General features: G+C 38.5%; 2 protein-coding genes across 2 annotated transcripts in view; one reads left to right on the top strand and one right to left on the bottom strand.

Annotated features, from left to right (window-relative positions):
- The window catches only part of FAM210A (family with sequence similarity 210 member A), a 40,475-nt gene extending 34,012 nt beyond the window's left edge, over window positions 1-6,463 (bottom strand). The window contains exon 1 of the mRNA XM_034642062.1: window positions 6,226-6,463. The gene's annotated coding sequence lies outside the window, so the exon portion shown is untranslated. The remainder of the gene's footprint in view (window positions 1-6,225) is intronic.
- An 85-nt stretch (window positions 6,464-6,548) lies between these two features.
- The window catches only part of RNMT (RNA guanine-7 methyltransferase), a 38,232-nt gene continuing 21,159 nt past the window's right edge, over window positions 6,549-23,621 (top strand). Inside the window, 9 exon segments of the mRNA XM_002922873.4 lie at window positions 6,549-6,642; window positions 9,013-9,408; window positions 9,410-9,475; window positions 10,830-10,965; window positions 13,900-14,025; window positions 16,512-16,627; window positions 17,597-17,778; window positions 18,301-18,465; window positions 22,770-22,887. Of these exon segments, the coding sequence (XP_002922919.2) occupies window positions 9,055-9,408; window positions 9,410-9,475; window positions 10,830-10,965; window positions 13,900-14,025; window positions 16,512-16,627; window positions 17,597-17,778; window positions 18,301-18,465; window positions 22,770-22,887 (1,263 nt within the window). The 5' untranslated portion in view covers window positions 6,549-6,642; window positions 9,013-9,054.

The following is a 23,621-nucleotide window of genomic DNA, read 5'->3' as shown; positions in this document are numbered from 1 at the left end:
AGCCGCCAGCCGCCCCGCGGATGTTCCCGGAGCTCCCGTTCTCAGCCTCGATCCAGTGAGCACACCGGAGCTCCGGAGCTCCGTGAGATGCTTGGTGGCGCACGCTCCCGGCTCACGGACTCAGTCTGCTGTTTCCAGAGTGCGGGTCCGCGGTCCGCCCGCTCCCTGGTGCAGGTGGCCCGCCAGCCGCCCTGCGCGCGCGCTCCTGGAGCTCGCGTTCTAAGTCTGCTGTCTCACGGGTGCTGACCGCGAGTCCGCCTGCTCCCCCGTGCAGGTGGCCCGCCAACCGCCAGCCGTTCCGCGTGCGCTCCCGGAGCTCCCTTCTCAGTCTGCTGTCTCAAGCGTGCGGGTCCGCGGTCTGTCCGCTCCCCCGTGTAGGTGGCTACCGCTTCCCGGCGCCCTGACACGGCGGCTCCCTCCCCCTTCTGTTTAGCTTCCGATATCTGTGCGCGGTTTCACGGCTCCCCGCTTCGTACCTCGATACTCAGCGCTGGAGATGTTCATTTGTAGAGATCCAGATGTATCTTCCTGCGTCTCAGGCTGATTCCGTGGATGTTCCTGCTGGTGGTACCTATCCAGCTCAACTCAGGGGACCGGCTGAAAAAGGGGTCCCCTACTCCTCCGCCATCTTAACCTCCTCCCCACAAAATCTAATCTTGAGCTAGTCCAACTATCTGCTTTTCCTGCAACTATATCTCGTAGCTGAGCACCAACAAAAATCACACAATTGAGTAAATTAGTACCCAGCATACACTGAGGGTACCTCATCTTATTTCAGAAAGGTTGTGAATGTTATGTGACATCTTACAGTGGTTCCTGGTCCAATCAGCTTCCTCTCCCTCTCCTTTCAATGACCATCCCACACCCTTCCCAATCTCTTCAAACCTCTTATACTTTATTTTCAGCCAATGATAAAATATAACAGATACATAAAATCGTATCTCTCCTGTTTAAAACTCTCCAATTTCTCTTAGAGTAAAGGCTTAAGTCTGTAATTACAATCATTTACAATACCTCACATATCTCCTCCCTTTTCTTCTCTGAATGCATCATCTACTCTTTTTCTCACTCTGCTCCAGCCACACTGGACCCCCTTTGCAGCTCTTCGAACATGTTAAAATTGCCACTGTAAGAATTTTGCACTAGCTATGCCCTCTGCTTGGAATAGTCTTTCTCCAGATGTCTGCATGGCTGATTCTTTCACTTCCTATGAGTCTTTTTTCAAATGGCATCCATTCCATGAGGTATGCCTTGACTAGCCTATTTAAAATCACAATACCACTTCCAGTCCTCCCTTCCCAACATCCCAATCTTCCTTACCTTGCTCTATATGTTTCTTTTTTCATAGCATTTATCTTCTAACATCCTATTTATTTATTTATTGTGTTTACTACTTAGTGGTCCCACAACACAGATGAACCTATCCTATTCTTCCCTTTAAAAATGAGTCAAAGTTATTATGGGTGAATTTTCTCAACTTCAGGCTTCACACTTCCAAAGTTATCTGTATCCACACCCATTTCAGAATCCCTTAACTCTTTGAAAAGAAACTCAATCCTCCACCTGTGTTCTAAAGCTATCCTCTTCCTGTCTTTTCGAAGACTCTGCTCAACCACATTTTCCTTGTATTTTTCTACTGCTATTCTCCTTCCTGTACTTCAACTGCCCTCTCCTCTGGCTTCTTTCCTTCAGCATGTAAGATATGCCATTAAGAAAATAGGTCTCTGTAACAGCTGCCCAATTTCCTATAATCCTCACTGTATATAAGGATCCCTAGTTCAGTGGCAGTAGTTTCTGCTGTAATTTCTGACCCAGAGAAGAGCAATCACAAAGTTCTTCATGGATGCTGGGGTTCCCCTCATAATTTATTTCTCACTGTCATGGTGAAAGGTATCGCCTCTAGACCCTCCCAGAGTGGGTGAGCTGGTCTTACATGATAAATCCACACTACCATTCCAATCTCCCTAGGTCTTTGGATCCCCTCCCCTATAGTATACCAAGGCAGGTCTGGTATTCTAACTTCATGAAGCGTGGGTCACCTTTTGGTCCAAGCTTCAGCCAACCAACCAGACAGAAGCCCTTCCTAATCCCTCAAGCTGTAACAGTGAATCCAGAAGCTTTGTTTAGTGGTCCCTATACCAATAAATTTGGCCTGGTCCAACTTTATGCTCCCTCCACCATCATCCCACACCTTTAATATCCCACCCCACAAAAAAAACCCCAGATTTCTACGTGTATAAAAAAAAAATCATGTGGCTTTTAGAGCGCAGCACACCTCCTCATGGGACATACTTTGTAGCTTCCCTCTGAGGGCCTGCTAGGACGTGAGTCTAGCAGCAAAGAGCAGTAGAGATAGTTTGTAGGGAGAATCTGCTGTCTTTGCAAGGCAAATACCTCCAGCAATGCCATTACAGGTACTTCACACAAAGCAGGGTTAAATTTGCAAAGAAGAGTGGAAGATCTGCTTTTGCTGGCAAAGACAATGCATTAAAATTTAGGGGTTCAGTAACTCATTCCAAATTTGAGGACTGCATTCCTTCTCAATCAACGTCCTCATTTTAACAGCAGATACTCTGTTAGATGGGGATTCATTTTGCATTGTAATTCAACCAGTTTTCAGGATGAGACTCTGGGTTTGGTTTTCAGCAGTCTCAGATGAGTTTCTTTAGGGCAGACATAAAAACTTTCAGGTTATTTACACAGAGCTTGAGCTGGGAATCTGAAGACCTAAGCTCATCCTTTTCTTTCCCCTTCCTCCAGCATAGTTAGCAGCTAGCAGTCAGCAACCAGTGAGTCTCATTTCACTTGTTAATCTGACGAAAATGTTTTAAGTCATCAAATATGTGATCATCCCATCAAGAACCTTATCTTTTGAATACTTGAAAAAGATGGTAATGTTCTGCATTTTGCAAATCTCTATTGCCACATCATATCATGGGCTATCAGTGCCCTTTTCACCACTGGGAATAGTCATTAATTAGTGCCTTTAAAATTAATCAGATTAGGGAACCAATTCCAAGAACACCATAACCAATTCAGAAAACTCATCTTTAAGAATCTGTTCCTCTAGAACCACTCTTCAGCACCAAACTCTGAATCAGACAAGTTTTTCCAGATACAAAACCAACAGGAAAAAATATATACCTATAACCCTATCTGTCTTTAGGTTTATCCATATTTAGGTAAATGGATATTTATGTCTATGTATTAGAAATCTAGATCACTTATCTAAACAGATACAGATTTATTTTAAGGAATTGGCTCACAAAATCGTGGGGGTCAGCAACTCTGAAATGTGTACGGCAGATGGGCAGGTTAGAAACTGGCAGAAATCAACACTGTAGGCTTTAGGAAGAATTTTTTCTTCTTGAGACACTTCAGTTTAAAATTCAGGCCTTCAATTGATTGGATGAAGCCCACGCACATTATTGAGGGTAATCTCCTTTAAAGTGAGCTGATTGCAGATGTTAACCACAGCTTATAACACCATCACAACACCTAGATTAGTGTTTGATTTAATAGCTATGTAGTATAGCCTAGTCAAGTTGACATATAAAACTAACCATCACACATAATGAAGTTAGATTTCTCAACTAAATCTTACTTTCAACTATACCAAAAACTTTTTGTATATGTGCTGCCGAAGTGAGCACTATACCAAAAACTTTTTGAACAAGAATATCTTATGTGCTCCAAAAAGGCAGTAAAATTCCAGTAGGACCACTTTGGTGAGAGGACTGGAGGAACAGTCCTTCCTCCAAGACTGGAGAAACAAACCTTCCATTAAACCACCTCACTCCTACCTCCAAGAACACCATTATGCTTAGGAAGCTCTAAGATTCTACCTACATTTAAAGAATTTTTATGTTTCAAAAATGTGATCTTCAACTGCACAACAGAAATCACACTTTAAAATTACACTTCTGAGCGCTGTCACTTTGGAAACTAATGACTTAAAAAGAGGGATGGTATCTGCTGAATCTGTTGCTTACCTTTACTTTAACTAGAAAACTTGCAAGTTACTACTCCCATTTTCTCTGACAAAAGTATAATCCAAGCCAGGAGAATCCAAAGCGGCTGGATTAATAATGAGCCAAATAATCAAAACGGCACATAAAGAAATCTTATAAATGGACTGAAGTAAATCCTGTATGTCCTTTAAAAAAAAAAAAGAATTTTTAAAACTTTTCTTGGCAATTCATTCATTCAATAAGCACCCACGTATGCCAAGCATTGTTCAAAGCACTCACTGAACAAAATGATGATCCTTGCCTTGTTGGAACTCACATTCTAGTAAAGATAATGTCTTTATTGAGTTATTTTCTCTCTGAACATAATAACCCAAGCATTAGGAAGTATCAGGAAATTTTCTGAAAATCTATTATGTGCCAGCCAACTTCCAGTTCTGAGGCTGGTCTTCCAGCAGACACTACTATTTCATTATTAGCATAGATTCTGGTCTCTGGAGACAGCCTGCCTGGGTCCAAATCCTAGCTCACTACTTCCCAGCTGCTTCATTTGGCCGACTTACTTAGCCCCCATCTGTAAAATCATCACCATCACCATCACCATCAATCATAGCAACTACCCCACCGGATTACATAAGAATTAAATGCGTTCAAATATGTAAAGCACTTAGTCTGGCACAGAGAAGGTACCAAAATATTAGCTATTATTTTAATTCAATTTTCAGAAAACCAGATATTACTCAAGCAATAATGGGGGAAAATAGCATCAACAGTAATTTTAAAACATTTTTATCTGGCCCATTCACTCCTTCCATTACTGCTACATTCAAGAGTTTTATTCTCAACTCAAATTGCATGACTTTTGGTTAAATTTGATAAAAAACGTAAGATGTGATCTCTACATATGCATGACATTAATTCATGGTGGAGTTTATATAAACACATAGTTAAGAGCCTTTTAATCTAATTAAAGAATTTCTTAGAAAGTCAAAATTAGATTCATTTTTCCTAAAATTACAAGAGCAATTACCTCAAGAAACTTAAGCATCAGAACTAGCAAATATGTGCTATGTCATGCTTAGTTCTACTGGATGGATATGTATATAGCACATTCAATCTTTAGGACCTATACCTTTGCAGTTGTCAATATTCACGAACTGAAATTAATTCTCAACACAGCTCGTTGCATGTAACAAAAAGTACAGGCTCAGTCATCTGAAATTGACGGCTCATTCTCATTTGTTAAAAATAGGCCTCATTCTTGGTCCAAAGTTTATAAAGGGTCAACAACCTCAGAAAGGTTAATGCCCACAATTTGGAAGTGACTCGATTGTAAACGACAGGCTGCAAATGCCATTCCCAACGCGAAGTCTCATTAATGTAACTACCTACTGACAAGTAGGCAGGCCAGTAAAACCCCTTTTCAAAACTGCTTTTAATGGGATCAATTTTGGTAAAGAATTCAAGATAAACTGTAAAACTAATCACGCTGTTTTTTCGCCATTAAGGTGGAGAGGCGCTGAGGCATAACAACGTTAAAATGTACACGCATCAATAACCTTAGTACAGATACAGTTTTGACCCTACGTCTCGGGTTGAAAGACCTTAACTATGGAGCTTCCGTCAGTACAGTAAGTGCCTTGGATTCTCTAGTGGAAATCTGAGCGGATGGACAAAGTGCGATTTCTTCCCCAACCATCCCATACGAAAGTCGAGCCAACATAGAGTAATAATACTTTAGCGTTTCTCCAAGAATAGGGATGGGCTGCCCCCTTTTTCCGAATCTGACAGATAAGAATGGCCTTCTTGAAGGGAGGCATGACAGGGATTCCCAAATGCAACAGTAAGAACGACCTGCTAGTCCCTACAAAGTAAGATGTTGCTCATTTTTAAAATAACTCCGAGGGAGGACTCCCAAGCCCCTCCTCAGCCATCTTCTGACGTAGGGAAGAGCAGAGGGTGAAGGGGTACAAAGCAGAAAGCTGAAAAACAGTCCCCCAAACAGGATTTGCCTAGCCACATGCCTGCCAGAGAAGGGAGGGGGGTGACCTCTTTCGGCCGCCAGGGGTGACGGGCGGGCGAGTCTGGAGGATCCTGGCCCCGCCGACGGATTCCCCGGCGTAGCCTAAGAAGCTGTCGGCGCGGGGCAAGTATCGGGTTCGCGCCCCGGTTCTGCTCCCCAACGTGCACCGGGTTGAAGGTGCCCTCTCGACCCCCACCCCCGCGCAGATCCTTAGAGATCTTGGGCCCTGGCTACCTCTTAGGAGATTGAGGCCACCGCCGTTCTCGCCGCACAGGCCAAAAGACAGCTCTTCTGATGCCACGGCGGTGTCACTCAGCACAGTGACCTGATAGAGCGTGGGTCAGGGTGCGGGAACTCTCCGGGCTCGGGCGAAAGCTCGCTCCCTCCCCCCCACCAGCACCCGCCTGGCCCACCAGCCGCGCCCACTTAACAACGTGCTTGCCAGTGCCCGTGCGGCTCCGCGCGTCCCCCAGCAGGCCCCCGCGCGCGGCACGACGGGACTCGTAGTTCCGGCGCGAAGGTCGAGCGACCTTCCACTCGCAGCCGAGGGTGGCGTCACGTGATCCGTCCACTCCCCGGAAGTGGCGTAACAGCACACGCGTGGCGCCGACCGCCGGTTCCGCAAACAGAACCGTGGATGGCTGTGTCGGTGTAAGTGTGGTGTTTGGAACTCTGGCCATTCTTCTTTGTCTTTAGCCCCTCCGTCGCCGTCGTGATAGAAGGGGTACTCCAACTACTGACAGGGGCTCGCTTGGCCCTAGTTCTGTTCCTTCAGTACCGGCCGCTCGAGGTTTATTGTGCACCCAACCCGAAGCTAAGTGGGCAGTACTTGTGGGAGTCGGCGGGTTCTGTTGCTCATTCAGATCGAGAGAGCCGAGGTCTGGAGCAGCCCTAAGACTTGTCTCAGGCCGCACCTCAGCGGCGCTGAGAAGGCAGGCTGGGGGAGGGATTGTCGGATCCGAAGAAGCGTCTGTGTTGTCTTGAGCGGCGGATCGGAAACGTGAACCGGAGGTTTAGCGAGAGCTAGGCCGCGCCAATGACGGAAGAGGGTGATCTTGGCTGGAGATTTCCCTTCTCGCCTTTGTTGCGTCCTCTTAGGCCTCCCAAGTTGACCCCCATCTAGCTGGCGGGTCAGGGTGTAGAGGTTGTCCTGCTTGAGGTTAAGCTTAGGGGTTCTGGAGGCTCGGTCGTTCTTTGAGAAACTGCTTTGAGAAACTGAAATGGAGACGTGGCCTGCCTCAGAGGTGTGACTGGAAAGCCAGGTCGAAATGCGTATTTGGATATTTAATGCATTTCCATCTTTGGGTCAGTTTAATCTTTAGCCTAAGCTCCTCCTCGGAGGATTCTGAGGGGCAGCTCTCTTTAGTTTGGAGTTTATTCATTATTGCACTTTGATGCCCCGTTTTTAACCTTCTTACCCATTTCTGCGGTCCTTCGAAATTCTGTGTGGTTTATTCTGACCGAATCAATTATGTGTTTTATGACATCCCATCTGTGGTAATAGAGTTGCCTAGACATTTGATAATTCGGTGACCAATATTACTACATAATCATTTTAAATGGGTATTCTGAAAATTACGTTTCTGGGTGATTTTTTTTCTTTCGTTCTCTGATTCAGTTCTTCCAAGTTTGGCACGTCTTGGTATTTTGTTACCTACACCTTGTGTAGTGAAAGCTAATATCCCTTGAAACTCTTCCTGGTTAATAGTGACTTGTTTTTACCCATTCCGTTAAGCAATTTCATTTCATACTCTATTTCTTCACTCAAAAAAGACTTTTCCCCCACCTCTTCGTAACTTTCGGGTTTTGAATTTGCTGAATCGCACCAATTTTTGGACTTTTGCTCTCCCTTCTGCATTTGGTTTGAATAATACAGCCTACGTTTTAAAAGTGGTGTATAGATTGTAAGTTTCTTGAAGATTAACCACATAGTGCCTTATTGAGATCTTCTGTAGTAATAAAATTGTCAGACGACTTAGTAAGTTCCTGTTCCATAGTTCACTTATTTCTCTCTCTCTTCCATTTTACATACAGGCCTATGAACATTTGAAGGAGACTTAGTAGTCATTAAGTGAATCTTGAAACTTCTTGTCCAAAGCTATTTCTACTCTCTTCACTTTTCTAATTCTGGCACCCATTATGAAATAAGGATTTCAGAAGTTAACTGTAGGTTCCCAGACTTTTCCTGTTCTTGGTGCCCTTAGTCTCTGAATTTTTTTTTTCAGTATCACTAGTGTCAAAAGTAATATCCAACAGTTCCACTTAGTAAGTAGTTTAGTCCAAAGAATTTAGTATTTATGTCTTAATAACTTTAAAAATAATACACAAGTTGAAAGGAAAAAATAATGTTTGTGTTTAATTCTTAGTTAACCATGAGTGCTTACTAATAGGATGTGTACACCCATTGGGTACTGTACAGTTTCTCAAGCTTTGAAATCAGATTTGACATTGCCAACTTCATTTCCTGTTTCAAACACGTTGATATCCTTTGGTGCCACCAAAATCTCAGCTTCACAAAGTTCTGATATCATTGAAAGGAATGTAGTGCAATCTACTCAGTTGAAACCATGCTCTATTTGAAGCTGTGTTTGTGATATTTTCCAGATGTCAGATATCAGGATTTCCCTTAAAATTTTAAAATATCCTGCTGTGCCTGTACAAGTTTGTTATAGTGTCCGGCTCACAATTTGGGAACCAAGGCTATAAAGAAAGGATCAGAATAGAAATGGAATTAGTGCTTGTGTAATACTCCCACTTCATCTGTCAGTTTCAATGCCAGTAATGACTTTCATGGATGAGATCATATGTATGTTTAGGGATTATAATTAGTACTTCCATATTAGCATATTCAGAGATTCATGTAAAACATATATCAGTTAATGTTTTCAGTATTTTCTCTATACTGAGACTTTTTTAAACTCCTAGTTGATTACTGAAATTGAATGGCTAGCTTCTGGTTAAAATTGTTTTAAAGTTTCCGCATTAGTGTTTACAAGTAATATCAAATTTTTGCCATTCCAGTGTTAGTTCATGAAGTTTTACCATCTGTTTAAGTAATCAAAAATGGAAAATTCTGCAAAAGCAGAGGAGTGTGAAAAGATCTCTCTTGAGGAGGCAAAAGCGTCAGTAGATTTGGAAACAGAGTCTTCATTCAGTGTTAATGAAAACACAACCACTCCTGGGACTGGGCTTTCTGAAAAGGCTCCTATCTGTGGACAAGTAGACACACCAAAAAAGAGAAGAATGGAATTTGAAGATGATGTTGTAAAGGAAAGTTCTAGTTGTGGGGAAGATATTCCAACCAAGAAAAGAAAACTTGATGCTGAAACTGTCCCAGAGGAAAAAGGTTCTGGTGATGATGAGGGCATTTCAAGGAAAAGAAGAATGGAAACTGATGATTTTCCAAAAGATGAACCTTTCTACTGGAGATGGCACAGAGAAAAAGAGAAAAATAGAACTCGAGGATGTTCCTGAAAAGCAAAAAGTATGTTGAATGTATTTTTTAAATTCATAATGGAGTGTGTCATTGAAATGTGGAGCAGTTGTGAAATAATACTATTTTTTATGTAATCTTAAACCTTAAGAATGTTCTGTTTGTAATAGATAATGTCTTAAGATAGAGTAGGCTTTTAACTCTTGTAATTTAGTTGCTTGTATTTGGGTGAAACTTCTGCAAATTGAGATAATTTTTGTTATTTAAGAACTCTTATTTGACTAGAAACTTGAAGGCTAGTTCATTTTATAGTTTGTCTTTTCTCAGTTTTTTAAAAAAGATAAGTGTAAGTTCCAGTTGATGTACTTTTTTTTTCCTTTTTTATTATGTGTTCATCACCACTTTCTTGTGTCAGAAATAGTAGAGATTATGACTTAAAAGATAAATTTCAACATTACACCCAGGTTTAATGTTATTCCTTTAACTATATTGTTTCCAGCTTCTCACTGGGGTAGTTAATACAATTTTAAGCCTGATATTTAGGATGGATATTATAGAACAAGGGACAGCAAGTCATTTTCATCTGGGAATACCATATTTTGAAGGAATCTGAGGCAGAATATGAATTTGGATGGAAGGAGTACTTCAGTGAATGAGTAAAAATCCTGGTATCAGTCCTGAAGAGTAAAGTGTTAGGCTAGGCTTTTGTCACTGGTAGGGTGTGAATCCTTGTAACAGAAAGGAGCTTGTATTATACACACAGTTTTCAGACTTTACTATCAGCAGAACCCTTTCCTCCAAGTAAAAATATTAAACCTGATATGTAAGATGAAGCACTTTGGTTGAACAGAGAAGTGTGGGAATTTGAAGCCCTTTACCTACCGTGGCATTTTTGCAGAATGCTTGGGGTCTTGGGTAGGTAGCACAAATGGAAACTATTGGAATAGATTAAAAGAAAAAACAAAACAAAAACATTGACCCTGAACATAATTCCTTTGTGTGTGTTATTTAATGCTTACATCAATTTTATATAATAATATAATAAATATAACTTATTCCTATCTTATTCTCTTGTAGGAACCCAATCCACTGACTGACATTTATTGAACTGAATAAATCAGAACTCTGGAAGAGTACTGGTTTTATTAAGACATTGACACCAAAATTATACAGATGAAAGATCAAGATGAAAATTTTAAACCAAGAGATGTACTCAAAAATAGGGAACAGGGGAGAACGAATCTTATGTGTGATTATAATTAGTAGGATTTCTGTCATCAATGCCGTTGCTTATTGAAGTTTATCAATTTCATTAGTATTTTATCCTTATATAGGTCAGATGCTCTGTTAGGTTTATTTTTGCCATGTTCTGATCCTTAATTTTGTTCTGTTCTCTTATTTTCAGAACTTAGAAGAGGGACACAGTTCAGCAGTGGCTGCCCACTATAACGAACTACAGGAAGTTGGTTTGGAGAAGCGTAGCCAAAGTCGTATTTTTTACCTAAGAAACTTTAATAATTGGATGAAAAGCGTCCTCATTGGTATGATTGATTGATTTTTGATTTCTGGTTTGGAGTTTTTTATTTCAGCTTATGTTTCTTTTTTTTTCCCCCAAATGATTATTCATATGCTAAACTGTTAAGTCTTTAATTCCTATTCATTTAATTATCAAGTCTTGACTTCATAAAATTGTAGCAAAAATTAAAACTAGACCTTCAAGATAATTCTTTTCATTTTTACTTTTGGACTACATAAGATATTTATGAGAATTTAATTGATATTAAGTTCATAAGTTAATTAGGCATTCAAAAGGCAGGGTGCACCTTTTATACTTAAGATAATCTAGTGCTACTTAGTAATTACTGTGTTTTACTCTAATAGTTTTGGAACAGTGCCATAATGTTGGATTAAGTATTCAGCTTCTGTTAAGTCAAGAAAATGGGCAGTGTCATGATTTTTCATCTCTAGGCGTTTAATGAGTCAAAAGGTGATATGTGGTGATTTTCAGTTGAACTTGTTTTTCTTGTTAAGTGTCTAGGGAGAAATAAAGTTTACTTTGAGGCTTGATGAAGACATTCAGCTTTTTGGAGCCAGCATTTTATTTATGGAAACTCATCTTTAAAATTAAAATGGGAGGAAATATGGTGGTGGAAATAAAACTCAGAATACATTTATTGCTCTGTATATCTAGTATATTAAGTAGTTGGATTCTTTATGTGAGTTTAGACATTTTATTTTTTTAGATTTTATTTATTTATTTGTCAGAGAGAGAGAGAAAGAACACAAGCAGGGGGAGCGGCAGGCAGAGGGAAAAGAAGGCTCCCTGCTGAGCATGGAGCCTGATGTGGGACTTGATCCCAGGACCCTGGGATCATGACCTGAGCTGAAGGCAGACACTTAATGACTGAGCCACCCAGGCATCCTGAGTTTAGAGAATTTTTAAAAGCCAGTGGGTTTTGAAGTTCTTCACATTAAGATTTTGGGTTGTTTTGTTTTTTAAAAAGCTAGCCTCAGGAAAACTGAAAATGCTTTTGTGATTACACTAGAAAGAATAAAGTGCTAATTATGGGTACTTTCTATTAGTTTTGATCATAATTTACTAATTTTTATTTTACTTATTTATTTTAAAGGTTTTTAAAAATAATTTCTTCACCCAACATGGGGCTCAAACTTAAAATCCCGAAATGAAGAGTCACACGCTTTACAAACTGAGCCAGCCAGGCGCTCCAATAATTTACCTTTTTTTTTTTTTTAATTTAAGATTTACTTATTTATTTGAGAGAAAGAGAGAGCACAAATGGGAGGGGTAGAGGGAGAGAGAATCTCAAGCAGACTCCCCGCTGAGTGCAGAACCTGATACAGGGCTCGATCCCACAACCCTGAGACCATGACCTGAGCCGAAATTGAGTGGGATGCTTAATTGACTGAACCACCCAGGCGCCCCAATAATTGATATTTAAAGATACATTATTCATTCTGAATAGTATTGGGAGTAGGAACTAGGCTCATTATTTCAAACACATATTAATATTTTCTGTCTCACTTTGTTTTTAATTTTATGTTTTATTACAGAAATATGATTTATTTGTCTGCTAGTTTTCAGCTAGGGTAATTGAATGTTAGCTCATCAACCCTTCCCCTTTTATTTTTAAGGTTAGTATTATGGCATTTTTAATCTATATTTTTAAGGTAATCTATGGACCCTAGTCCTAATTTCTTTTCGTTTTTTCTTTTCCTCATCATCCTCAGTAATATAGATAACTCCTAGGGTATTTTTTCTGATGTGTCATTTATTCATGTGTTTATTCATTGAATAAATGTTTTAAGTTTATATTTTTCACATCATTAGTTATTTTATTTTTATAATCAGGGAGGGAGGTCATTTTTAAAAAGTCTGAAGTCAGACTTAGCAAAAAATTTTTCTGTCCACATATTTGTGCTATTCTTTCCTCCTTCAGCTGTTCCAGAAACTCTCTGAATGGGTGCTTTGCTGTCTGCACCTGCCTTTCTGGTCCTGGTGTAATTGGTGTGGTTTGTGCCAGCCTCCCTCTCTGGCTTTTTTCCCTTCTCTTCTCAGTGCCCATTGTCATTCATTTTCTCTTTCTTGTTGGTAGTTACAGTTTAGTTATTCTTGAATGTGATAAAGATATCTTTGAATAATGTTTCATGATGATTTTCTCTCTAATTAGTCTTACTGTATGGAAATAAAGAAATTTCAGAATAGTTTTTTACTCATTCCATATTATTTGTTAAGCTGTTTTTTAAAAAGATTTAGAGAGCGTGTGTGCACTTGCATGGGTGAGGGGAGGGGCAGAGGGAGAGGGAGAGAGAAGCCTCAAACAGATCCCCCACTGAGCGTGGAGACTGATGTGGGACTCGGTTTGAGGACCCTAGATTTATGACCTGAGCCGAAATCAAGAGTTGGCCGCTTAACCAACTGAGCCACTCGGGCACTCCGGTTATGCTGTTTTTTTAAGATTCATAGCAGAAAGTTAAATATAGAACACTTATGCTTCTGTTGAAATTACTTTAAGATCCTATGGACAGTGAAAGGCAGAAATACTCATAACAGAATTTTTTTTTTTTTTTTTTTTTTTTTTTTAGATTTTTATTTATTTTAAGAGAGAGAGCGTTGGAGGGGGTGAGGGGTAGAGGGAGAGGGAGAAACAGACCTCCTGCCAAGCAGGGAGCTCAACATGGGGCCTGATCCCAGGATCCCAAAATCATGACCTGAGCCAAAGGCAGAGTCTTAACTGACTGAGCCGCCCAGGCTCCCTGTGAATATTTTAGTAGTCAAAATACTATACACGTGAAATAGGAAGTGTTAAACTCAGAGTGATAAAGACAAGAGTAGATCTGCGATTCAGTATTGTGTCAGGTTTTAGTAGGCAGGTGTTAGTAGGTTATTAGGCATAACAGTTTATGCTGTAGTAAAAATGGAGAAATGATAATTTATTATGACATTTCTCTCTTAGGGGAATTTTTAGAAAAGGTACGACAGAAAAAAAAACGTGATATCACTGTTTTGGACCTGGGATGTGGTAAAGGTGGAGATTTGCTCAAGTGGAAAAAGGGAAGAATTAACAAGCTAGTTTGTACAGGTAAGATAAATAATGACATGGGCAAGAATAATTTGTGATCAATCAGGTAACTGGAAGATAAACAATCTCAGTATCACATGACACTAAAATATAAGAAGATATCTGGGGCTGTGTGTGAGATGGGTGTTTTTTTAAATGAGTTTTGAGATTTTACTGATGGTGTTACATAATATAGTTAATGAGCCTGGGATAACTTGTTCTCCCTAAAAGGAGGGAAGTAATCAAAGATGGAGTCATGTCTAAAGCATAAACTTGAAACTTCCACTGGCCAAAGATAGGACAGTTTGATCATCAAAAAGAATAGTGATTTCAGTGGATTGAAACACATCAAATAAAGGAAAAAAATTCATTGTTCACCCTTGGAGGTTGCTAGGAAACTTACTCATCATTCTGAAATTTATACATTAAGGGTTGGGGTATCTTCCTTACCCTATGTGAACTGTATTTTAAGGTGACCAAATGGTTGAAAAGGGAGATTCCACTCTATTAAAAAACCAGAATGAATAAGTGCAGTAGGAATGATCAAAATCATAATTTTCCACCCTTGATGAAACAATAGATCTACACAACAATCATAAAAAGTTGCTAAAGCTATTAGGTGAGAAAGGTTGATAGGAATTTAATAACTGAATGAATCAAGCACCTGAACCCAACGCTAAAGTGGGACAAGCAGATGTTGTATTCTTCCAGTGAGATGAAGTGCATAGCACCACCTGTAAAGTTACCTAAATTAGCACTTCTCAAATTTTTGGTTTTATGAACACTATATACCCTTATTTTTAAGATTGAGGACCACAGAAAGCTATTGTGTATGTGGTTATAGCTCTTGATTATAGAAATTAAAATTGAGAATTTAAGAAATATTTTTATTCATTAAAAAATAAAGTTTTTTTTTTAAGATTTTATTTATTTATTTGACAGAAAGAGAGACAGCCAGCGAGAGAGGGAACACAGGCAGGTGGAGTGGGAGAGGAAGAAGCAGGTTCCCAGCAGAGGAGCCTGATGTGGGGCCTGATCCCAGAGCACCAGGATCACATCCTGAGCCGAAGGCAGACGCTTAACGACTGCGCCATCTAGGCGCCCCATAAAGAATAAAGTTTAGTGAGAAGACTGGCACTGTAAAACTATTTTTCCAAATACCTTTAGAGTCTAGAATAGTAGGAGTTTTCACACCTGTTTCTGCCTTCACTGTTGAGATGTGTTGTTTGATGCGTAGTTGTAAAATGAAGGGCTATTTTCACAGTCTTTTCAGATAATGGAGCGTATTCGTCTTTCATACTGTATCCAAACTCAGCAGGTTGTAGTTCCTTAAAGGAAGTTAGAGTGTGGCATCAGAATTTGTGTCAGTGAAATTTTTGTATTCTTTTATATTGAAATCCATTGGTCTGTCTTGTGCTTTGAATGGATCTTTTGCCCTGCAAGATTTTGTAATATTTGGAAAATAATGTTCACTAAAATTATACAGATCTTCTAAATGTTGACATCAAGAAATCAAATTTTTTTAATGTTACCAGCAGTCAGAAAAATTTTAAGTATTGGGAAGGTGCCCAGCCCATGGTGGTAGATAAAGTGTTTCAAATTTGTAATTCTCACTTGAAATCTCAAGTTTTATCATTGGTAACAAATACTGTTCTTTTATTTTTCTTGAAGTGAGAGGCTCACTTTGTTCATTTTCAAGAAAATGTCTGCCAAATTATAAAGTCTGAATAACCAGTTTGTCTGTCAGTGGTTCTTTCAAGTGAAAACACTTGTCCGTGAAAAAAAGTGGCTAGTACAGCTCAGAACACAGTCCCACCAGTCCTGTTTAGACTTTGTTAGGTAGCACAGATGTTCTGTTACTTTCCATTTCATTACACAGAATATTGAAAAAGAGCCAAGATTTAATAAAATCAAATTTTACTGCTTTATCAATAACATTTGAAACGAAATTGGGGTTTTTTCCCCATGCTAGCTTATAGCGGTGAAGAAGATATCAGGTATTACCTGTATCGTTTGGTGCACTACTACCTTGTATTCATGATAAGGTGCCAGCTTTACTTTCCATTGCTTTTGCACCATCATTGCAAATCTCAACACAGGAAAGAGCAAATAACTTTTTATTAAGAAAAAGTAAACTTGATATTTTCAAAGCTGGGCCTTGATATTTTTTCAAAGTTGGGCATATAGTTAAAGTTTTATAATTCAAATTGGAGTCTAAACTTTCTGCTTTTAACTTAGAATAAGCATTTAAAAATCATGATAGAACTTTTCTGTTATCAGTACTTATTGAGAAAACTTCTAATCCTTTTGAAAAATAATAAGGCATTTGCATTGAAACAGATACTTTGTGTTTTGAAGGAAATAGAACCTTTTTGCTTTTACTAAAGATAGATTTCATGCTCAAGTTTATCAGTTAGGATTAATGTCCAGATTTGAGCCATCTTTGCATTTATGTTTTATCTCTGTGGGTCTTTGTTGCCAGTTACTAATGCCTGTCCCCCTTCCAGATATTGCTGATGTTTCTGTTAAACAGTGTCAGCAGCGATATGAGGACATGAAAAATCGTTGTCGTGATAATGAATATATTTTCAGTGCAGAATTTGTAACTGCTGATTGTTCAAAGGTACAGAATTGTTTTCAGTTTGTCAATTTATGTTTAATATTTTTAGTTCGGGTGAATGATGTGTTTTAAAAAACAGTTCTTTTAAAATGTACTTGGAAACACTAAAAATCTCAGGACATGCATTTTCAGTGTCATCTAGAAATTCTGTTAATGCTAAATTTCCTTAAATGACCCACTTCTGGGAATTTTTTGCTTTTAGTAATTTGAACTTTAGGAATCATTTATTTGTTGCTTTTCTGTTCAGACAAGATTTATTTTCCACTATTTTAAAATAGAACTGAACTTACATTTTGTTTACCTTGTAATTCATTGGGGTATTTTCCCAACATATCAGAGTTTGATGTTTTGCACTTTCCACTTGTTTCTGAATTTCTTAACAACTATGAAGTTTAAGAACTACGGAGGCACTTGAATAGTGAAAGTTTCACCTTAAACTTTAATGCTTTGTCTGACTCATCAGCTCATTAAACTATTATGGATATCTTTAATCCTACACATTTTGTTTGCAGTTGTGAAAGTGAAAAGGTAAAGTGGTAGTATATTGCTAGAATGTTGGAAACCTTTAAAAACACTTCTGCACTTTTAAAGAGTGTCCCAAAGGCCAGCTTTGTGGTTTTTTTTTTTAATCAAGGTTATTGTTCAACGTCATTTTATTTTAGCTTTGAAGTAAAGCCAAATAAAAGCATCAGCTTTTTTAAATGTCATATTTGGTTGACAGATTTTGAAACATGATTTCATCCTTAGTTTTTAAATTACTGTGAAAATGGGAATCAAATTCTATTGAAACAGAAGGAAAAGATCATTTCATTGTGGACCTCATTATACATAATGAGAGAAAGGTTGGTGGTTGGGAGGGCATGTCTACTTTTATTTTAAGGACCTAATTCTAGACATTGACTTAGTAAAAAGTTTTCATATTGTAGTTAACTGCAAAATCTTGACCCATTTTAGTTTTTAATTTTGTTTCAGGAACTTTTGATTAACAAGTTTCGTGACCCAGAAATGTGCTTTGACATCTGCAGTTGTCAGTTTGTCTGTCATTATTCATTTGAATCCTATGAGCAGGCTGACATGATGCTCAGAAATGCTTGTGAGACACTGAGCCCTGGAGGGTATTTTATTGGAACCACTCCCAATAGCTTTGAACTGATGTAAGTGCTTTTAATATATTGTGGTTTATAAAATACTCAGAATTAAGCTTATTTTAAAGTAGCAAATGTTTATCAGAAATAGAGTTTATAAAACATGCCATGTTAATCTTATAAAGGCTGAGTACTTTGATAATGTATTTGAGTAGATGTAGTTACTCAGCATTTAAGGTCAAAAGATAGATTTACAAATGAATCTTTAAAACATCTTTATGGGTAAATTGGAGACCGATGATGTATCCAGCCAGAGGTTTTAGTGCTACACAATAGATCAGATACTCAAAGACTTAGCCAGTAGCCATGATAGTGAAACCTAATTTCCAGCCTAATTTTATTAGTGAGATTGTTAATGATCTGTTAATGTATTGCTTCTTAAAAGTAGCTCAAATCCAGTTAAACAGTGGATCAGGTATCTTTTCAAAATTGCATCCTGTAGTTTTTTCACATGCATAATCTGATCAGAATAAGTCTGAGCTAATAACAACTTTAATCTTTTTATTTCGGTTTGGGGATAACCTTTAATAGAAGACGCCTTGAAGCTTCAGAAACAGAATCATTTGGGAATGAGATATATACTGTGAAGTTTCAGAAGAAAGGAGATTATCCTTTATTTGGCTGCAAATATGACTTCAACTTGGAAGGTGTTGTGGATGTCCCTGAATTCTTGGTCTATTTTCCATTGCTAAATGAGTAAGAATGTCATTAATCTGTTACTCTTCTCTTTTTGCCTTAAGAGAAAGAAAGAAAAAAAAATTAGTGTTTCTGTTCATTCCTTATTTTAAATGGAACCCAAAGAAAAAGTATAGCCTTGTAAAAAGGAAAAAAAAAAAGACTAACCTCAAATTCCGGTTTATGCCATAGCCTCATATAGCCTTGCTTATTTAATTTTCTTTCATCATTGTAACTATATCCTGTAGGTAAGAAAGGGAGTCTGTTGCCTTCATCTTGTGACAGAAAATACCTGACTTTGCAAATAGTGAAAGATTTTTTTAAAAAAACTATTAGTAACTTTGGTAATATAAAATGAGTCTTCATACAGCAAAGCTCCTCCTTTGATGAGAATAGGTATTAAAAGTTGTTTTACGTTTCACTATAGCTTTGAACTTGCCTATGTCTCATAGGCAGTGTTGATGATAAAATCCTGATTCAAGAATGTATTCACTCATGCACCTGGTTCTCGGTGTCCTGTACAAAGACAGGGAAAGTTGGGGTACCAGGTTTCATCAGATAAGGCTTCAAGGCCTTATGAGATCCCTGGGTCTGGGGTTTCCCTGAGAGGGAAAATGGAGGAGTCAATTTAAACATAAGGCCATGTCACAGTTGACCAAACTTGATTTCCTGCTTTTAAAACAGAAGTCTTTTATTAACTGAGGAAAGAGAAGAGCTTTATTTGCTGTTTATTTTGAGCTGGTGATTATTTGAATTGTGCCTCAGTCAGCTTGTAAAATTATAGATAAAAGACTTTNAGACAGGGAAAGTTGGGGAACCAGGCTTCATCAGATAAGGCTTCAAGGCCTTATGAGATCCCTGGGTCTTGGAGTTTCCCTGAGAGGGAAAATGGAGGAGTCAATTTAAACATAAGGCCATCTCACAGTTGACCAAACTTGATTTCCTGCTTTTAAAACAGAAGTCTTTTATTAACTGAGGGAAGAGAAGAGCTTTATTTGCTGTTTATTTTGAGCTGGTGATTATTTGAATTGTGCCTCAGTCAGCTTGTAAAATTATAGATAAAAGACTTTTAGGATTCTGTAATATATAAAAATTTTATTCGATAAACTATAAAATTTAAAAATTTAAATCATTTTTCCCCCTTAACATTAGTAAACTCTTAGGGAATGTTTCTGCTCTTCACCTTTATAAAAGGAGAAATTAAGTGTTTTTAGTATGTCATTACATATGTTTAGTATGTTGGCTTGGTGTTTTTGGTTAACAAAGTTGGTAATTTGAGTAGGCCTAAAAAGATAAAGGATATAATGAAAGTTTTTTTTTTTTTTTAAAGATTTATTTATTTGAGAGGGAGAATGCAAGAGTGTGAGTGGCGGGGGTGGGGGGTGCAGAGTGAGAGAGAGAATCTCAAGCAGATTCCCTGCTGAGCGCGGACCCTGAGGTCATGACCTGAGCCAAAATCAGGAGTTGGGCATTTAACCAACTGAGCCACTCAGGTGCCCCATAATGAAAGTTTTATTAAATGCTAGGAAGCACTAGCTATCTTTTATACTTAATTTGCTTAATGGTGATGCACATATAAAGTCTCAAGTCATCACTATAATATCTAAATGTTTAAAAAATTATTTACTAAAACAGTTATACATTCAGTGAGACAGGNTTGCTCTTCACCTTTATAAAAGGAGAAATTAAGCGTTTTTAGTATGTCATTACATATGTTTAGTATGTTGGCTTGGTGTTTTTGGTTAACAAAGTTGGTAATTTGAGTAGGCCTAAAAAGATAAAGGATATAATGAAAGTTGTTTGTTTGTTTTTTTTAAAAAAGATTTATTTATTTGAGAGGGATAATGCAAGAGTGTGAGTCGCGGGGGTGGGGGGTGCAGAGTAAGAGAGAGAATCTCAAGCAGATTCCCTGCTGAGCGCGGACCCTGAGATCGTGACCTGAGCCAAAATCAAGAGTTGAGCATTTAACCAACTGAGCCACTCAGGTGCCCCATAATGAAAGTTTTTTTAAATGCTAGGAAGCACTAGCTATCTTTTATACTTAATTTGCTTAATGGTGATGCACATATAAAGTCACAAGTCATCACTATAATATCTAAATGTTTAAAAAATTATTTACTAAAACAGTTATACATTCAGTGAGACAGGATCTGAAAATGCATGGGATTTTGAGATGCCCTTTTGCAGTTTTATTAAGAAACTGAACCACAATATAATTAGCTTTTATATGGCAAACCTATTCAAATTGGTCAGATTGAGTCTTAGTTCTTTGTAATTATGATATTTCGCNAGACTCTTAACTTTACTCATGTTGTCTTTCCAAGAAGGGCTAATTCAAATTGTGGGGAGCATTGCCTTACATATCCCTCTTATATACATATCCCAGTGGCTCTCATATATGTTCTTTTTCATTGTCCTTTCCTTATTATCACCTCATNAACTTTACTCATGTTGTCTTTCCAAGAAGGGCTAATTCAAATTATGGGGAGCACTGCCTTACATATGCCTCTTATATACATATCCCAGTGGCTCTCATATATGTTCTTTTTCATTGTCCTTTCCTTATTATCACCTCATAAACCTTCTCATCAACCCTTCCAAAGTTATTTTCCCTTCATCTCCTGCTTTACCTGCTACCTGAGATCCTCCCCAGACCCCTATGTTGTCAGCAGATATAGATACCATAATCTTTGGCAATTGCATAGGAAAAAAACCAGAGTATAACAGGGAGACCTAATGTAATTGAGTATTTAAGTAATCCACCTGTGAAGAAGTGATGTTTAAGTCAACATCTAAAGGATGGAAAGAAGTTTGCCAGTTGAAGAGTAGAAGGGACAATGTATGTGAATGAGCTGAAGGAAAACCATTGTGTGGCTTGTAAGGAATCAGGGCCCAAGTGGCTCAAGATGAGGCAGCATTATTATTATTGTTTTTTTTAAGTAGGCTCTGTGCCTAGTGTGGGGCTTGAACTCAACACCCTGAGATCAAGAGTCACGTGCTGTATGGTTGTATGGACTGTGCCTGCTAGGTGCCCCAAGGAACCATTCCTTTATAGATGAGTGTATTAGAGGCAATGCAAAATGCTTTTGAATCGTGTTCTATGAAGTGTGCTGGAAAGCCAGTGAAAGGCATAAATGAGCGAAGTGACATGTATGTATTTTTTTGAAAGCTCATTCTGGCTGCAGTTGGAAAATTCCTTGAGGGAGAGTAAGAGTGGAAGCAGGGAAACAAGCGAAGTAGTATAGCTGAGTGGTGGTGGTAGTTAAAGCAAGATGGTGGGGCGCCTGGGTGGCGCAGTCGTTAAGCGTCTGCCTTCGGCTCAGGATGTGATCCCGGCATTCTGAGATCGAGCCCCACATCAGGCTTCTCCGCTGGGAGCCTGCTTCTTCCTCTCCCACTCCCCCTGCTTGTGTTCCCTCTCTCCCTGGCTGTCTATCTCTCTGTCATATAAATAAATAAAATCTTTAAAAATAAATAAATAAAGCAAGTTGGTGGCCAGTGAAGTGTAAGAAGAACTATTTGAAGAACATTTTATAGGTAAACGGGATATAGTGGTGTGTGGAGCATTGGAAAGAGGATGGTGGCATGGAGAACTCTCAGGTTTCTGGCATGAGTCATTAGATTTACTGAAATAGCAAAGATTGGCTGAACAGTCTAATGGGGTTCAGCTTTGGATTTGGAAAGTTAGAGGGTACCTGTGACATCCTGGTGGAGATTTCTAGGAACCAGTGGAATAAATGAGTGTGACAAGAGAGAGCTGAGCTACAGATAGTTGTTGGCATGCTTTATGAAGTCAGGGAAGGGAAAGTGAGTAATGCTCTGGACCAGACTCTTCAGAATATTAAAATTTAGAAGTTGGGTAAAAGAAATTTGTAAAACAAACTGAAGAAGCAGCCCAAGATGTGTTATAAAGATTAATAGTGTATCTTGCCAGAGAATCCAAGAGATGAAAGAGAATATTTTAAGAAGGAATGGCAGCTGTTTTTAATGCCACGTGGTGAGGGATCAAGTTAAATAAAATGGAATTAATAGAAAAGTGTTCCTTACAGCTATTCATCCCCATCTCGTAGCCTTTCATTTTACTTCCTGACCTATTTGTTACAGTAATAGGATTTCCTGTGACCCATTGAGATTTAGGATGCATGTTATCTTATAGGTGTAATTATTGGTATGTTACTCTTCATTCATTTTGTATCATCCTACTGTGAATTTATTAATGATAGCTTTTTTGATGCCCAGAAATTGTCACTATTGTGTCAAAGTAAACTGTGGAGGAATTACAAATATTTTGGAAACGTTTTCATTAAGTAATCTGTTTTGGACAGAATGGCGAAGAAGTACAATATGAAACTAGTCTACAAAAAAACGTTTCTGGAATTCTATGAAGAAAAGATTAAGAACAACGAAAATAAAATGCTGTTAAAACGAATGCAGGCCCTGGAGGTAGGTATTTAGAAAAGGTATAAATATTCCAGGTCTTGGTAAACTTGTTTGACTGTCTGAGATTCCTTTTAAGGCCATATAGATGCTCAATATTTATATAAATCACACAGATTATTTTGAACCACTCTAGACTCTTCAGCACCTAGGATAGAGTTCATTACAGAAACTTTCCTTGGTGGGTACTCAGGAAATATATGAATGAGTGAGTGAGTGAGTGAGTGACTGAGTGATGCTATCATCAAATTCTGTTTTCTAGATAGTACTGCTTTTAAATAGGATTTCTTAACCTCAGGACTGTTGGCATTTGGGACCAGATAATTTCTTGGTTGTGAGGGGCTGTTCTGTTCACACTGGGGTGTTCAACAACATCTCTGGCATCTATGAACTAGATTTTAGTAGCACCCCTGCCCCCAGTTGTGACAGCCAAAAATGACTGCAGACGTTACCAAATATCCCCTGGGGTGCATTATTGCTCTAGTTCTTCACAATATTGCCCTTTCGTTACGTTAGTAATTTAAAACCTTCCTGACCAGGGTCTAAGATGAGCTCATACAATGCCTAGCTTTGTTCTTTGCTGACTGTCTAGCAAGATTCTGGGTTTTTAGACTATATTGTTGCTGGGACCTGCTTCTGGACTCCTTCCTGCTTTCCCTAATTGCAGCAATGACAGCTTCTACACAAGTTTTAAATGCAGTAAAGCCATTGACTAGTTAGTTTTCCTTATCAGTATTTAA

This window comes from Ailuropoda melanoleuca, chromosome 14, assembly GCF_002007445.2.
Source record: "Ailuropoda melanoleuca isolate Jingjing chromosome 14, ASM200744v2, whole genome shotgun sequence".
Lineage (NCBI taxonomy): Eukaryota > Metazoa > Chordata > Mammalia > Carnivora > Ursidae > Ailuropoda > Ailuropoda melanoleuca.
Note: the sequence above shows the minus strand (reverse complement) of the source record. Positions and strands in the feature narration are given on the sequence as shown.